The sequence below is a fragment of the Durio zibethinus genome, chromosome 28 (assembly GCF_047325235.1).
Source record: "Durio zibethinus cultivar Kanyao isolate XHJ-2024 chromosome 28, ASM4732523v1, whole genome shotgun sequence".
Taxonomy (NCBI): Eukaryota; Viridiplantae; Streptophyta; class Magnoliopsida; order Malvales; family Malvaceae; genus Durio; species Durio zibethinus.
In genome coordinates, this window is record NC_143189.1 from 11,406,849 (window position 1) to 11,424,131 (window position 17,283).

At 31.8% G+C, this 17,283-nt stretch overlaps 1 protein-coding gene across 1 annotated transcript; it reads left to right on the plus strand.

The window, feature by feature from the left end:
• The first annotated feature begins 7,121 nt into the window (after positions 1-7,121).
• Positions 7,122-8,682, plus strand: LOC149510762 (glyoxylase I 4-like). The gene is made up of 3 exons (XM_089757312.1): positions 7,122-7,507; positions 7,654-7,759; positions 8,221-8,682. The coding sequence occupies exons 1-3, from the start codon at positions 7,353-7,355 to the stop codon at positions 8,470-8,472; spliced, it is 513 nt and encodes a 170-aa protein (XP_089613438.1). The 5' UTR covers positions 7,122-7,352; the 3' UTR covers positions 8,473-8,682.
• Positions 8,683-17,283: the final 8,601 nt, after the last annotated feature.

The following is a 17,283-nucleotide window of genomic DNA, read 5'->3' on the forward strand; positions in this document are numbered from 1 at the left end:
CCTTTCAATTTCCTTTCGATTGAATACATGATTTTTTTTTTTTCACTTCCTTTCGAATTTTTCTTGTATGGATTTACATCCCCTTTCCTTCTAAACCCCACGCCTTATCTCGTATCTTCTCCCTACTTCCTTCAATCTTTGTTATTTTGTGATGTTATCATCCAATTACAAGAATGATGAAGTTGGACTAAAACGCAAAAAGGCTTGAGTTATAAAAGAAATTGGCAGCAGAATGCCAAATGAGCTTAAGGAGCTGTGGCTTGGAGTATAACGACGTTGCTGAGTAATTTAGGGATAAAGAAGTTATCGATTAGTTACATTGAGTAATTTAGGGATAAGAAAGTTGTTGATTAGTTATGTATAATCGTGCGATAGTCATGTGAGTAATTTAGGTAACGAGCTATAAACATGTAAAATGATCATTCAGCATCATGAATGAAAAATATGACTAAATTCTCTCTCAACTTCTCTTTCTTTTCTGATCTAATCTTTTCTCTTTTCTGGTCTAATCTTTTCTCTTTCCATCACTATCTATTTTATCACAAATAATGTGATGTTATCATCCAGTTGCAAGAATTATAATGTTAGGCTAAAAGGTAAAAAGGCCAGGGTCATGAAGAAAGTTGGCAGCAAAATGCTATGTGAGCTTAAGGGAGCTATCACGTCAAGTATAACAATGTTGCTAAGTAATTTAAGGATAAGGAAAGTGCTATAATGTCAAGTATAACGACGTTACTAAGTCATTTAGAGAGAAAAAAGTTGTCCATGCTGAGTAATTTAGGAATAAGGAAGTTGTTGATTAGTTATGCATAGTCATACAATAGTTGTAGGAGTAATTTAGGGAATGAGCTATAAACGTGTAAAAAGATCATTTCAAGATCATGAATAAAAAATATCACTGAATTCTCTATCAACTTCTTTTTCTTTTCTTGTCTAATCTTTTTTCTTTCCATCACTATCTATTTTTATCATAAATTAATATCAAAGCCACATAAATCCAAACATCTTGGGAAAATACAGAAAGCAACCATCATGGAAGAAGGTACTTGATATAATGTCCTCCATTATCAAGTTCAAGCATTGCAGGAAAAAATGAAAGCAATGCGAGACACTATTCCAAAATAGTGGGAGGTACAGAAGAAAAGAATTAAGGCAATGTTAATCGAGAATTAGAAGGCCCTACTAGATGAAAATAAGAAGTAAATGCAACAGGTTATAGATTTGTTAAATCCAAAGGCAACATCATAAGCTCAATCGAAGTCAGAAGGTGCAGCCAACGACAATAGCAACCAAATCATGATCATTTTTTTTGATAAAAAAAGATGGTAAATCTCTTGTTGTAATCACTATAATTGGTGACCAAGGAAAATATATCTATAAGACCAATAAACCGAGATAGTTAGTTAATACTTAGCCTAAGTCTAGTAGTAGTATTCTTCATGGTAGAACACAGCGGTGCAAATATCATGAATTTATTAAGGGTGGTAACCTTTATACTACTATGAATGCATATGCCCTAAGACCTAAGATTGAACTGCCCAATTTTTATAGACATAACCCTAGGGTAGATCAAGAAGTGTCAGAAGTAATTTGCTATTTTTTTCATTTTAGACCATCAAAAATTAGAAATGGCAGCAATGTATTTGTCAAGAAATGTAAAAACTTAGTTCGATGGTTACATCATGTAGAAGAATACAATGACTTGTCAGAGTTTGCTCAGTGCAATAAGTTTTGCAATAAGACTTACTCAGATGTGATAGAAGAATTTAATAAACTAGTTTAGAAAAGCACAATAAAGGGCTACCAATAGAGGTTTGAGGAATTAAAGCTATACATGCTTCGGTTAACCTCATCTAAATGAAGAATACTTTATTTCCAGCTTTGTGAGTAGGCTTAAGGAGGACCTAAAACTCAGGGTCAAAGCTAATGTATTTACTGGTTTAATGGATGTCTACAAACAAGCTAAGCTATAGGTAATCTCTAAATTATGTTTTGAACATGCTACGAACATGCTATATAGGAGGATTATACCATGCTTAAGTCCCAATTCCTTTATTTTGATCTTTGGGGATTAGTATACATTCAATGAGAGGGTAAAGTGATGTTATCATACAGTTGTAGGAATGATAAAGCTGGGCTGAAAGGTAAAAAGGCCTAGGTTATGAAGGAAGTTAGTAGTAGAATGCTAAGTAAGCTTAAGGGAGTTGTCACGTGAAGTATAACAACCTTACTGAGTAATTTAGGAATAAGGAAGTTGTTGATATTATGCATAGTTGTGTGATAGTGGTGCAAGTAATTTAGGGAATGAGCTATAAACATGTAAAACGATGATTTCAAGATCATGAATGAAAATATTACTAAATTCTTTCTCAATTTCTCTTTCTTTTTTGGTCTTATATTCTGTTCTTTTCTAGTCTAATATCTTATCTTTCCATTACTGTCCATTTTATCACATATTTTTTTTCAAAAACTCCTTCCTAAAATAGTACCTACCACTTATTTGACAAAATTTCCCATAGAGCCGCACTAAGTCTCAACTGCTTGTAAGAATCATGTACTTGCATACCTTAATTCTTGCACCCTTTAATTTTTTCCAAGCTTTCTATTTGGCTATTGAGAGCTAAATTTAGAGAGGGTTGACATTGGTATGAATTACTTGTCCTGTCAAATATGTTTTTAAAAGTTGTTCTTGTATAAACCTAGGTTAATCTGGAGATGCTATCTAAGAGGAAAACATGGAAAATTTTTAAGTAGCATTCTGTAAGCCAGAAAGACCAGTAACATCAGCATTCCAATAAAATTTTTAAGGTAAAAAAATTTTTGAAGTCAAAGATATAGGTTTGCCAGTTTTAGAAATGTTAAAGGATATTGGGTATTTACTTGAAGCTTTGGATGGTATATGGATTGGTACTTATAAACTTAGGCTTTTCATAGCTAAAGAAATATCTAATGTGGCAGACCAAGTTCATCATGCAAGGACTACTAAGGTTAGGGAACCTAGTGGTAGGCCTAAGATCTATTTTAACAAATCTTATGCAAAAGTGGTTAAAGGTGTAAGGCAAAAAAATGTAAATGACTCAGCAGTCTTAAAAAGAGTTTGTCGGAATCTAGAATAAAAAATACATTGATAGTTTTTGCACGGTAGAGGAAAAGGTTAATAAGAGTTCAATTTCTATTTCTTATGGTATTGCGTACAATCATATTCAAGTCTCTTTAGACAAAGGGTCTTTAGTTATCAAAATCAATCTAGATGAGATACTAAAAGTTTATATCTTAGAAAATTAAAAAAGGATACATAGAACAATGAAAAAGAGTTATCATATGAGAATTACTCAGTAGAGATGGCTAATCACGTACAAACTTGCCTTCGATTGATGATAAGCAACCCCTTAATGGTGTGAGGTATTTGGATACACCTAATATTGTTCCAATACAAGAAAATAATCAAAGCCTTGATCTTATGGTGAGTAGTGAAGAAGGATTTATTGAGTGTAATTCTAATTGTGATATGGTTCCAAATTCTTGTAAAGTAGTGTGAGAGTTAACAACATTGGTGGTTGTCTTGAATTAGTTGAATGTGGTAATGCTGAGGTGGTAATCAAGGATCAAAATTTATTAGAAGATTGGTTGAGTTCAAATCCTAAGAATTTAGTTGAGGAAGTAAAGAAGGAGAAAGGAATATGTCCAAAATGATCAGGGTGAATTAGATAAGAAAGATGAGGAGAATGGTGTTAATTATGAAGACATTAAATACCATCTTCATTTCTCAGATAGGAAGATTCTAAAAAGGTCACAAAATCAAGAAAAAGAAATGGAAAAACTACAAATGGAGTAGGAAGAAAGTTTTGAAGATCTTATTGTGTGCTCACAATCCCTTTATTACCCTTGAAAAATATAACAACATCTCAGATAATGATATTTAATGGGTAAATTTGTTGCATAAAGAAAAGGCTATCAAAACTTGAGAGCTTGGAAACGGCTTGAGTTGTCATTTAATGGTAATGAAGAAATTATTATTGACAAGTTAATGGAAGTGGAATGGAGGGATCTTGATGATAATGTTACCAATTAGTTTTCAATGGTTGTCACATGGTGGTTTTGCATTGTACGTTAGGGTGATTGATTCTATAATCGACCGATCGTTATTCGCTGTCTATCTCTAAATTCATAGGATTAATTTTTTTATATTTTCTTTCAAAAGTCAAGTGTGGTGAGCTCTTTTATAGTTGGTCATATTTTAGATTCTTGTTTTGGGTCTTGATTGCTCTTGGCTATTATCAAGAGCTAGTAGGGTACTTTTCTTTGATTTACATCTAAGTGTTCTTTGATACTCAAATGAGTTTGTATTGATTCTTTGGATTTTGTATTTGCTAGTCTAGACTGCTTTGTAACCTTGTGGTTACTTCAATAAATTTTGGCTAACCAAAAAAAAATAAAAAATAAAAAAGGTAACAATTTTTTTTTATTTCCCAATTTCATTACAACTTAAAAAAAAAAAAAAAAAGGAGAATCTGCATGACAAATGAAGGGATATAACTGAATTTTTTTAAAAGGGTTTTTAAGATAGACTTTTAAAAGATAAAAAACTTTCAAAAATAAATGGACATTTAATAAATAGGGATGGTCGAATAAGGAAATGGAAGGGATTTCGTCATTTTCTTTGATTGAACGAGTTAAACTCTTCAGTCTTTTTTTTTTTTTTATGAAGGATGCAGTATGATTATGACGAGGGAGAAGCCAGATCTATTAAGAAAACCAATGATTGTTGTAATTAAATACTCTTTGGTTCGAACATCCCTAGAAGAACACTAACTATTGAAAGATGAAACGAAATAAATGTAATAATCAAGAAACAAAGGGAAAAAGGTTGTATAAGGTAGGGAAAGGCATCTCCAATCCAACAAATCCAAAAATCATTATTATTTAATTCTTTTTTGTGTTAACATCCCTAAAAGTAAAGACCCATATGTTAGGCTTTAATTGTTTATATTTGAAAAGTCAAAAATATTTTCTTAATTGTAGTATAACACAAATTAATTGTGTTAAAATTTTAATATATGAAATCTTTTGAGAAAATTATGGGTTCAAATAAAAATATATTAGATAATTAGTTAAAATTATTTGAACATCTTTATTTTTTACTTAATTTACTATATCACAAATACAATTTAGAACTTTTAAATTAGCTCACATCCAGATATATGTTTTATATATTGAGACAGCTGACTGAAACACTAAAATAATATGAAAAACGAGGCTGAAATAAAGCGCCGATTTTAAGCACATGCTATAATTATCTTTGGCTAATCCATTTTTGTATCTCTCTTCATTTTTAATTCTTTGATTACAAAACTTTAATTAATTGGTAGTAGTTGTTGGTTAGGAATAAATTAAGAAAATAATTAGCACGGATCGTGAAATTAATGTTGTTTGTCTGCATGTCATGACCTAATTACATCATTTCCTATACTTCCTTCTGTCATATTTCATTTTTAAATATTGCATGCTGACAAAGATAAACGTGGATACAAGCAATGACAGTAATTATTTGCAATCACCATCGTTTCGATGATAAACGTGTATGTAATGTTAATGTCTGGCAAAAATGAAGGGAAATGAACAAAAAAAAGTGTGAAGAGAATAGAAAAAAAAATGTTGGTTTTCTTTTTTGTATTTGAGGAGGGAAAAATAAACAAAAAATAAAAATAAAATTGTAAATAAAATGATTATTATTATTATTATTATTATTATTTTTACTTTTTGAAAGATTGAATTTAGAAAGACATAAAATCTATAAATGAATCCATTCATTTTTTTTCCTTTAATCTAAGAAAAAAATTATAAAAAGTTTTTTTCCCCTTTTTTTTTCCATCCCACTATACAAAATGTAAAGTAATGACAAATTAAGAGCACACATAAATGTTGTTTTTATAAACTATGAGTAATTAAATTCCCATCTCCCTAATTTGAATGTCCAATTTTATAAAATATTTATCACAATTTGTACTTCAATTTGATGGAAAGGCTGAATACTAGCTCGCCACTTAAATTTGATGTGTGCACAATTTTCATAGTTGACTTTTGATCCCTTCGGCTTATCCATCTATCATTGTAACAATTCTCGTGACTAGCAATAATGGATCTTAAAAGTAATAAAAAAAAAAAAAACTTGCTAATTAAACTTTGAATCAATGGCACGAATATTTTAAAATTTTGAGATTATAAATGGAATATTATTTTATGAATTTGTTTTAATTTTATGTTAAATTTATTTAATTATATTTTAATTTATTTAATATTTTTTTTATATATATGAATAAAATATTTATTATGATTGTTTGTAATTTTATAAAAAAAATAATCAATTACTAGTAATTATAATAGTTAATTATTGTTAACTAGATATATCCAAATTCAAATGAAAACTCTAGAAATCCTCCTATTGCATTTCTTTTCAAAAAAATTTTAACTTTTTCGTTTTCACTTAATAAAAAAATTTTATGAAAGTGTTCGCACGTTTATCTAGAAAGGGCAACATATTTATCTATTGTTAAAAAGGATTTAAAATTTTTTTTAAATAAAAAAATTCACCAAAAATAATTTTCACATCAATAGATTATGTTCTTTCACATAAAAAAATTATATACAATTTTACATATCAAATTATATAATTACTTTTAAATATGATAATTAATAGACTTGAATTTTAACTCATAACCTTTGTAATTTTTTTTAGATTATGATTTTTTTATTAAATAATTATATAAAATTTTGTTTATTAAAATTTTTATGATTTTTGATAAATAATATATTCTATTCTAAAAAAATCTAATATCTAAGATTATAAATCTTACCAAAAAAGAAAGAACAAATTTTTTCTTTAAAAAAAAAAGAATAAATTTTGTAGAAAAAGGAAACTGACAAAGTTACCTACCCATGTCCGACAAGAACCCATATCACTACTTACGTGTCTGACCAGAAGAGCTTTGTTTGGTTCTTGCCTTGGTGGTGCTAATCCTAGTCAGCACGTGGTGTCGCGTGTCAGAGTAATCCACATTATAAGACACGTGGCTTGCATGAAGAGGTCCCCATTGCGTCCTTCCTGCTATACATAAACCCCAATTCTTTGGCATCTCTCGACGGAGTGCCGTGATTTTCTCTCTTTCGTTACATCGTTTCTAGTAGCGCCGTCGTTTTAATTTCTTTGGTTTTCCTCCTAACAATAAATTTCTGGTTCTCAAATCTATCTGTTTTTCTAAATCATATTCTCTCCACAAATCTTTATCGACGCTTTTCCTGGTGTGTTTGTCTATCGAATGATTTAAACATTTTTTCTTGGAAAAATTAAAAAGATGAAGGGAAGAACGGAAAACCCTCTTCAACTAAAATCTTTGAACCATATCTCCCTTGTGTGTAGATCAGTTGAGGAATCCATAGATTTCTATCAGAATATTCTTGGGTTTGTTCCAATCAGGAGGCCTGGAACATTTGACTTTAATGGGGCATGGTAATGAACTCTTGTCAATCTTAATTTTTGTTTCAAGAAATTTCATCCGAAATATTATGATGAAAAGCGCAAGAAATCTTGGGTTGGTTTTCATTTTTCAAGTTATGATTACATTTTTCTGGATTTTTTCTTTTGTGATGATGCAGGTTGTTTGGATATGGGATCGGGATACATCTTCTGCAATCAGAGGATCCAGAGAACTTGCCAAAGAAAAAGAAAATCAATCCCAAGGACAACCACATTTCTTTCCAGGTTAATTTCTTTCTTCTTTTTTTCATTTAAATATTTGTTTCAATTCAAATACTCTGAATTGGGCAGATAATCCTAATTGTTTTACCTATTTGTAATTTATTAATGCCAATGCAGCAGCTAAGGATTTGAATTCTGATACACCAAGTGGAAAAAATCAAGATACCATGTTATTTTTGTAGAATTTGATCCTTTCTTATTCTTAAAAACCAATGATGATCCGCTACCTCTTTTTTTATCCTTTTTTTCAGAGTAATCATGTTGGAATGTTAGTTGGTGGGGAGGAATAACATAATTAGAAACACTTAAATAGCTTAGTGTATGCATGGCCCTCTCGTTTATTAATTTGTTTATGGTGATGGAATTGACAAGAAGATGAATCAACTATAAATTGATAAGGAACCCTGGTAGCTATAGATTTGCAGCTTAGGTAATTAATTTACTAATTGTATTCCCATGTTTAGTGTGAGAGCATGGGGACAGTGGAGAAGAAGCTGAAGGAAATGGATTTGGAATACGTGCGGGCAATAGTGGAAGAAGGCGGGATATATGTTGAACAACTGTTCTTCCATGACCCAGATGGGTTCATGATTGAGATATGCAACTGTGATAACCTACCAGTGATCCCACTGGCAGGTGAGATGGCTCGATCATGCTCCCGAGTGAATCTTCAACTGCTGCAGCGTCAGCAGATACAGCAAGTGGTTCAGCAGTAAGAGCAGCTGCATGAGCAGAGCTAAGTCATTTGATTTAGCTGCATGTTAGTAAAAATCATAAGAAAAAAAACACCCTATCTGCTTTGTTTTTGTCATGTTCTTGTCTAACTATTGTATGCACAAGTCCCAGTTTTTCTTCACTTGGTTTATAGTTTGTTCAATATTATTTATTTTGTAATTAATAAAGACAAGGCCTAGATGTGATCCCAATGGAAGTGATCATTTTATGAGCTTATTTTAATTAATTAAAAATGGACTATTCTCTAAAGCTCTTTCTAGTACTTAAAATTATGTAAGGCCCCCTTCTCTTGTTGTGAATGATTTGGGGTATCAAAATCTACTACTTTAATGCACAAGTTGGGACTAGTTTTGATTGATATACAGTGTGAAATGCCATTCACATGAAAGAGTTTGCTGGAAATCATGTTATGAGCACATAGTCTTATCCTAATTTATTTATCATAGAACGAAAAATAAAAACTTCATAAAAAATCACAATTTGAATAGGATTTTGCTATCTATCCTTTCATAAATTTCGAATAATACTAGGATATATAGCTATCATTCACACCTCATTTACGTATTTAGATTTGTGTCAATTTTAGAGTTATGGTCTATCACTAGGTTACCTTTACAACAGGTCATGTTATAATGTCAATCTAATTTCCAAATGGGACAAATTCATCTCGTATTAATTAGATTCAAGTCTTTATCCAGAATAATAATTTCATCTACAATCAATCATGTAAATGTAGTGTTGAAAAATCAAATGAATGACTGATAAAGAATCGAAAATTATGATTGCACCTGTCCAATGGAAGTTAATTTTGGAGGGAGAGGAGAGTTAAGAAACCAAAAAAAAAAAAAAAAAGAAGAGGCCCACAAAATCTAAAACCCAACCAATCTTGAGTCCTGGATTTGGACGGAAGTTAGCAAAAAGGTTCCTTCCAATGCTGAAACCTGCCATTTCTTCCTCTTTTAAGGCATTGCCATGCTCTTAAAATTGATCATTGTTTTGGCATTCATTTGGGCTTTGGATTTACGTTTCTTCCCTTCTGTCTCTCTCATTTCATACTATTACTATTTCTTAACAACTAAGATGCTTTAGTAAACATAATCTCTATTTGTGATCATAATTTCATCTATAATATAACTCTATTAAAAGAATTCTTGAAGGGATTAGAGAGTGACAGCTGTTCAATATTGTAAAACAATTATTTTTATTTTCTTTAATATTATAAAATAATTATTTTACTTTAAATAAATTGGCCATTCCTCCATAGGTCTTAGAATTGGTAAAGGGGTTGTTGTCTTGCCTCTGCCTGTTTGTGGCTATTTGGAGGCAACCAGACAAACGAAAGAGAGTTCTTGGTTGAGTTGATTCTTCGATTTTTTGTTCATGAATAAGCGATCCAAAGAAAATTTGAAATTAAAATGAGAGAAACCGCTTGTCTCATCCCTAAATTCTCAACCTACGCAAGGCCAAATTCATTCGTCTTGGTTGGATGCTAGGACTTCTGTCTCCCCCTTACCGTAATGCGATCTTGTATTTTACTTTCTCGATTGGCGGCTGATTTCTTTGCTTTTTATTGGAATTTTCTTGTCTTCTTGCAACACTGTGGTTCATCATCTATGAATTTGAAAATGAAATTTCTCTCTTGGTGATGGATGGAAAATAGATGGAAAATGGGTCTCATGTGTTTTCTATATTCAGGAAGCAGATAATTGCTAAATTACAATTAAAATGTTAATAATAAAAATTAAAAATATATGAAAAGAATTTTTAAATAGATTATAGTTTATCATCTGTCTAATATTATAAAATGATCATTTTATCTTTTTTAATATTATGGAATGATCATTTTACCCTTTAATGAAAATAAAATAACTTAAATGCATGTTAATAATAAAAATTTAAAAGTATATTAAAAGAATTTTCAAAGAGGTTATATTTTGACACATGTCCGACATTATAAAATGATAATTTTAAGCTTTAATAAAAACAAAATATAACCTATAATGTAAATAATAAAAATAAAACAATATGAAAATAGAAAAAAAATCAGATCTACATATTTTAGAATCTCCAAAAGTACTATATTGCAACATTAGTCTAGCATTTTGACATGATCGTTTTATCCTTTCTAACATTATAAAATGATCATTTTACCCACTAATCAAAATAAAATAATTTAAAATATAAATAACAAAAAAATTAAAAAAATATATTAAAAGATTTCCCAAAAAGTTATATTTAGACATCTTTCCAACATTATAAAATGACTATTTACCTTTTTCAAAATTATAAAATGATTAATTTACTTGTTTTAACATTATAGAATAATCATTTCATTTTTTAATGAAAATAAAATAACTTAAAATATAAATAATTAAAAAATAAAAAATATATGTCGTAACGGTTTTGCGTCCGCCCGATGAATTTGGAAACGAAATAAAAAACTAACGGAATCGCTTCTAATCTTTTTTTACTAGGCGCGATTGGCCACCTACTAAAACATATCCTTTTAATAAAGTTTTAAAATTAATTAAAATTTATTAAAAAGATAATTTTACGGTCTACGAAACAGTCTGGGTTCGGGAGTCGGTTACGTGTGGGGAAGGATTAGCACCCCCATAATGCCCGTTAAAAACGGTACCAATTAACAACGTGTTATCCTTTGATTTTGATAAAAATAATCCAATTTTCGGTGTTCGAAAAAAATAATTTCCTTGGTTTTTTATTCATTAGAAAAAAGAAAATTTATTCTTGAGAAAAATAAATTAAAACCTTTTTATTGAAATAATTCTTAAAATGTTCTAGTACGTTGGTAACATTAGAAGAACTTTTTCTCACCTAGAGATTTCTTAGGCATCGCTTCTCGGAATACCTTAGAATCTCATCCTCGGAGGCTCAAATTTACTTTTCGAAAAAAATGTCATGCATGCAATGCAAAATGTTACCATGTTTATACACACATTTTACTCTCTTTTGTTAGATATTTTATTAATTATTTTATTAATAATAATTTTGAAGAAAAAAGAATTTAATTATATTGAAGATTTTCTATAAATATTCCAATACGCTGGTAATATTTTACAAAAAATCTTCTTACTTAGAGATTTCTTAAAGCATCTCTACTCGAAATACTTTTAGAATCTCATCATTAGATTAAATTTCTTTTCTTCTCATTTTTATTACTTATTATTTTTTGTTTAATATATTCATCAATTTTTATTTATTCTTTTTTTTTTTAAAAAAAAATTTTTTATTGTATTGAAAATTTTTTATAAATACTCCAATACACTGTTAGTATTTAAAAAAATCTTCTCACCTAGAGATTTCGTAGGCATCACTACTCGGAATACCTTTGAATTTCATCGTCGGATAAAAATTTTCTTTTCTCTCATTTTTTATTAGTTTAGTATTATTATTAAATTTATTTTTATATTATTGCTTTTAAAAATTTAATCACAATTTCATCATTTGATCTAACAAATATAAACATTTTAATATGCATAAATATTAATAAAATAATATATAAAAAATAAGAAAAATAAAAAAAAAAAATTTTTTTAACCTAAACCAGACCGGTCAATGGTCCGGTCAACGCACGGTTCGGTTTGATCGGTTCGGTCCAGCAGTTTGGCTCGGTCTGGGCGGTTCAGTATTGATTCGATTCGGTTTGAACGGTTCAGCGGTTCAATATCGGTTCGGTTCGGTCTGGGCGGTTCAGTTCCGGTCCAATCAGATCGGTCAATGGCTGAAGAAGAAACAGGTTGTCAGGTCGGGTGCGCAGATCCCGAGTCGGGTCTCGGGTTGAAGCGCGGATCTTGGGGTCTTAAAATTGCGTCGTTTTGGGCCTTTAATGAAACGACGTCGTTTTGGTTCTGAGCGTTTATATAAAAGGTTCAAAAAATTTTTTTTTACTCATTCTTTCCTTCCTCTGAAAAAAAAATCCCTTCTTCCTCTATTTTTTTTTCAGGTGACCTGGGGCTGGTGGCCGTCCGTAGTGAAGGCCGCCGCAATCCTTGCCGACGACGAGCTCTGGCCGCCATCGACGGTGTCGAAAAATTTTAAAATTTTCTCATAAACTCTTCTCAACCCCCTGAGTGCAGATCTGACCTCCTTTTCACCAAAAAGAGTCTCAAAATTCCTAGATCTGCTGGTGAAGTTTAGGTGAAACTATATATTTTTTGTGTTCTGACTCTTTTTTTTTTTGAAACTAACTCTTTTTTTTTCTTTTTCATGCAGGAAGCTCGGCGCTGGGTTCCTCCCTACGGGGAGGACTGTGTATATTTTTCTTTGAATTTTTTTCAAATTTTTTTTACAGCATCTCCTCTTTTTTCCTCTTTTTGTTTAGCTTCACTAGAAGCTCTATTTATAGAGCTCTAGCCATGTGTGTTTGGGGGGAAGGGCATGGGGCTCGACACGGGTGTAAATACGAGCCCCGTGCATCTTTTATTAATTTTGGCCATATCTGACAGTTTTGTCAACGGAAGGATTAATTCGAGGGGTGGAGGGTAGGGTCTGGTGATCAGAAGGATGGGGTGTAGGGTCTGGTGGGTTTGGTGGCACGGGTGGTGGCAGTGGTGCCGAGGATGGCACCACTGCCATCTTTAATTTTTTTGTTCTGTTTTATTTTTTTTCATATTTTTTATATTATTTCATATTTTTTTATTGTATTTCATATTTTATACTTATATTTTGTATTTTATACTTCTGAACAAATTGATGTCTACAGCTGCCCCTCTTTGCACATTGCTGGTAATCAGTAATAGGGCAAAGACAAAGACAACAATTTTATCCGAAATCCAAACAAAATTTTTTTTTAATCGAAAATGCTCCTTTCACTTGAGGCTCGACAACTTTTGAAATTTTAAAATATGAAAAAGCTCATCTCAGTAGAGGCTCAACAACTTTAAAATCTCATTTGAAAAAGCTCCTCTCAATAGAGGCTCAACAACTTTAAAAATTTATCTTGAAAAAGGCTGCTTTCAGTAGAGGCTCAACGACTTTAAAATCTCATCTTGAAAAAGGCTCCTCTTAGCAGAAGCTCAACGACTTTAAAATCTCATCTTGAAAAAGGCTCCTCTCAGCAGAGGCTCAACAACTTTTAAAAATTCATCTTGAAAAAGGCTCCTCTCAGTAGAGGCTCAACGACTTTAAAAATCTTATCTTGGAAAAACTCCTCTCAGCAGAGGCTTAACAACTTTAAAATCTTGAAAAAAGCTCATCTCAGTAGAGGCTCAACAACTTTAAAAAAAATCTCATCTTGAAAAAGGCTCCTCTCAGCAGAGGCTCAACAACTTTAAAATTTCATCTTGGAAATGGCTCCTCTCAACAGAGGCTCAACAACTTTAAAATCTCATCTTCCCTCAAACTGAGTTTTTTTCTTTTAACAAGTAAATTCTTCTCTTTTGAAATCTTTTATTTGATCAGGAAATGGAAAGTCTCCGTCCTTATTAAAATTGCTCATGGATGCATGTACTGAGTGCTCTAAATGTAATGCATGTAATGCAATCAAAATTATTCATTGTAGTAAAAAGGTTCTCAAAATCTCTCACTTTTGGCTTTTTTTATCAGAATTTTTGTACGACCAATCTGTTCTTAACATTTGACCACAATATTTTTCTTCTTCAAAAGTCTGCAACATCAATGTCCTGTCGTACTTTTCTCATCCTTTTTCATTTACCTTTGTCAACTTTTAAAAAGTAATGTTAAGATCTTTCATGTTTGTTTTTCTTTTCATCATTTTAAGTCCAAGACTAATAAAATGTAATCACACATTTCTTCTATTCATATGGTGGATAAAAATGAGAATAAAAGGAATGGATAGTGTTATTTCCAAAAGAAAGAAAGCATATTTTATTAGACTAGTAACAAGTACATGGTAAAGTATTTGAGTTGAAACAAAGGTGCCCAAATGATGATCATAAGATAATCATGAACAGAATATTCCCAGATTCTTTTTCTAAAACTAAATTAGATGACTTTCTTGATCTTTCAGAGTTCATCAAACTACACTTGCCCCTGTATTGTGGAATGATGCTTCTTCTTCGTATCCAAGCCACCTTTTTCAGGTTTTCAACTTCGGATGAGTCATTATTTTTTCATTTTTTTACTTTTTTTTCTTTTTTTTCAAGCATAATATTTCTTCACAGCATCTGAATTTATTGGAGCAGGTAAATCACTTCCGTCCATTTCTGCCAAAATCAACGCCCTACCAGAAAAGGCCTTTTTCACCACATACGGGCTTTTCCAATTTGGTGTCCATTTTTCTCGATTATCATGTTGATTTGGAAGGATCTTTTTCAGCACTAAATCTCCTTCCCTAAAGCAACGATGACGGATTTTCTTGTCATGTGCTCTCATCATTCTCTTTTGATATAATTGACCGTGACAAAGTGCTGTAAGTCTTTTCTCTTCAATGAGGTTCAACTGCTCGTAGCGATTTCAAACCCATTCTGCTTCCTCTAATTCTACCTCCATAAGGACTCTCAACGAGGGAATTTTCACTTCGATCGGTAGCACAGCTTCCATTCCATATACCAAAAAAAATGGAGTGGCCCCAGTAGATGTTCAGATTGATGTTCTATAAGCATGCAAAGCAAAGGGCAACTTCTCATGCCAATCTTTATAAGTTTCAGTCATTTTTTCCAGGATTCTTTTGATATTCTTATTTACAGCTTCTACTGCCCCATTCATCTTTGGACGATATGGTGTCGAATTACGGTGATGAATCTTGAACTGAGTGCAAACTTCATTTATCATCTTACTATTCAAATTTTTGGCATTATCAAAAATAATTATCTCTGGAAGCCCATATCTGCATATTATCTCATTTTTTATGAATTTGTATACCACAGAGCTGGTCACACTAACGTATGATGCAGCTTCTACCCATTTTGTAAAGTAATCAATCATCACAAAGATGAATCTATATCCATTTGAAGCTTTTGGAGTGATGGGACCAATGACATCCATACCTCATATAGAGAATGGCAATGAAGGAGCCAAAACATGTAATGCTGTTGGAAGAGTGTGGATCTTGTCAACATAGATCTGACATTTATGGCATTTTCTGGCATAATTAATACAATCATTTTCCATTGTCAACCAATAGTATCCAGCCCTCATAATTTGTCTAGCCATCATATGATCATTTGCATGTGCCCCATAAACTCCATCATGCATTTCTTTAATAATCTTCTTCGCTTCAGCTGCATTCACACACCTTAAGAGTACTTGATCTCGACCCTTTTTATAGAGGATGTCTCTATCAAGAAAGAAACTCATAGCCAACCTTTTGATAGTTCTTTTATCATTTTTTGTTACATGTTTTGGGTATTGCTGGCTTTTAATGTATTGCATGATGTCATGATACCATGGTTTTCCATCAACTTCTTCTTCAACACCTGAACAATGTGCTGGTTCATCTTTCACATCCAGCTTGATGGGTTGGATTTTAGTATTTGCATCTATTTTAATCATTGCAGCTAGAGTAGCCAGTGCATCAGCAATTTGGTTTTCCTCTCTAGGCAAATGCTCGAATTGAACTTCTTCGAATTGTTTAACCAACTGAAAAATGTACTTATGGTACTGTATCAACTTGGAATCTCTGGTTTCCCATTCTCCTCGTAATTGATAGATGACTAGAGCTGAATCTCCAAACACATCTAATATTTTGATTTTCTTTTCAATTGCTGCTTGCAGACCTATAACACAGGCCTCATATTCAACCATATTATTTGTGCAATTAAAATTTAACCTGGCTGTAATGGGATAATAGTGCCCATCAGGAGATATTAAAATTGCCCTAATACCATGACCCAAAGCATTAGTAGCTCCATCAAAATACATCCTCCAAGACTCTTCAACAAGTTCATTTTCTTCAATGGTCATCACATCTTCATCAAGGAACTTTAGGTTCATTGGTTCATAATTTTCAATAGCACGATCAGCAAGGAACTCGGCTACGACACTTTTTTTTATAGCTTTTTGAGTCACATAAATGATATCATATTCTGAAAGCATAACTTGCCACCATGCTATTCTTCCTGTCAATAAGGGCTTTTTGAAGATATACTTAATAGGATCTAGCTTTGCTATAAGCCAAGTAGTGTGATAAAGCATATATTATCTAAGCCTTCGAGTTGTCCAGGCTAATGTACAACATATCTTCTCTAATGGTGAATACTTAGACTCATAATCAGTGAATTTTTTGCTCAAGTAGTACATTGCTCGTTCTTTCTTGTCAGTTTCATCTCTTTGCCCCAGTACATATCTCATGGAATTTTCATGCACTGTTAAGTACAAGATCAAAGGTTTTTTCAAGATTGGAGGCACCAACATAGGTGGATTTGACAAGTATTCTTTGATCTTATCAAAAGCTTATTGGCATTCATCATTCCATTCTCCTGGATCATATTTTCTGAGAAGCTTGAAAATAGGATCGCACTTATAGGTGAGTTGAGAGATGAAACGAGCAATATAGTTCAGTCTCCCTAGGAAACCTCACACTTCTTTTGGGGTACGAGGAGGAGATAAATTTTGGATGGCTTGTATCTTATCCGGGTCCACTTCGATTCCTCTTTCACTGACCACAAAGCCCAATAGTTTTCCTGACTTGACATCAAATGTACATTTAGCAGGATTCAACTTCAGCTGAAATCTTCTCAACCTGTCAAACAGCTTTTTGAGATTGACTATATAATCTTCTCCTTCATGAGATTTTGTAATCATATCATCCACATATACTTCTATTTCTTTATGCATCATATCGTGGAAGAGAGTCACCATTGCTCTTTGAT

Bases quoted from the DNA above. Each gene is read 5' to 3' on its own strand.
- LOC149510762 (XM_089757312.1), top strand. From the start codon at position 7,353: ATGAAGGGAAGAACGGAAAACCCTCTTCAACTAAAATCTTTGAACCAT. The intron at 7,508-7,653 runs GTAATGAACTCT...GTGATGATGCAG, and splicing joins TTTGACTTTAATGGGGCATG to GTTGTTTGGATATGGGATCG. The intron at 7,760-8,220 runs GTTAATTTCTTT...TCCCATGTTTAG, and splicing joins ACAACCACATTTCTTTCCAG to TGTGAGAGCATGGGGACAGT.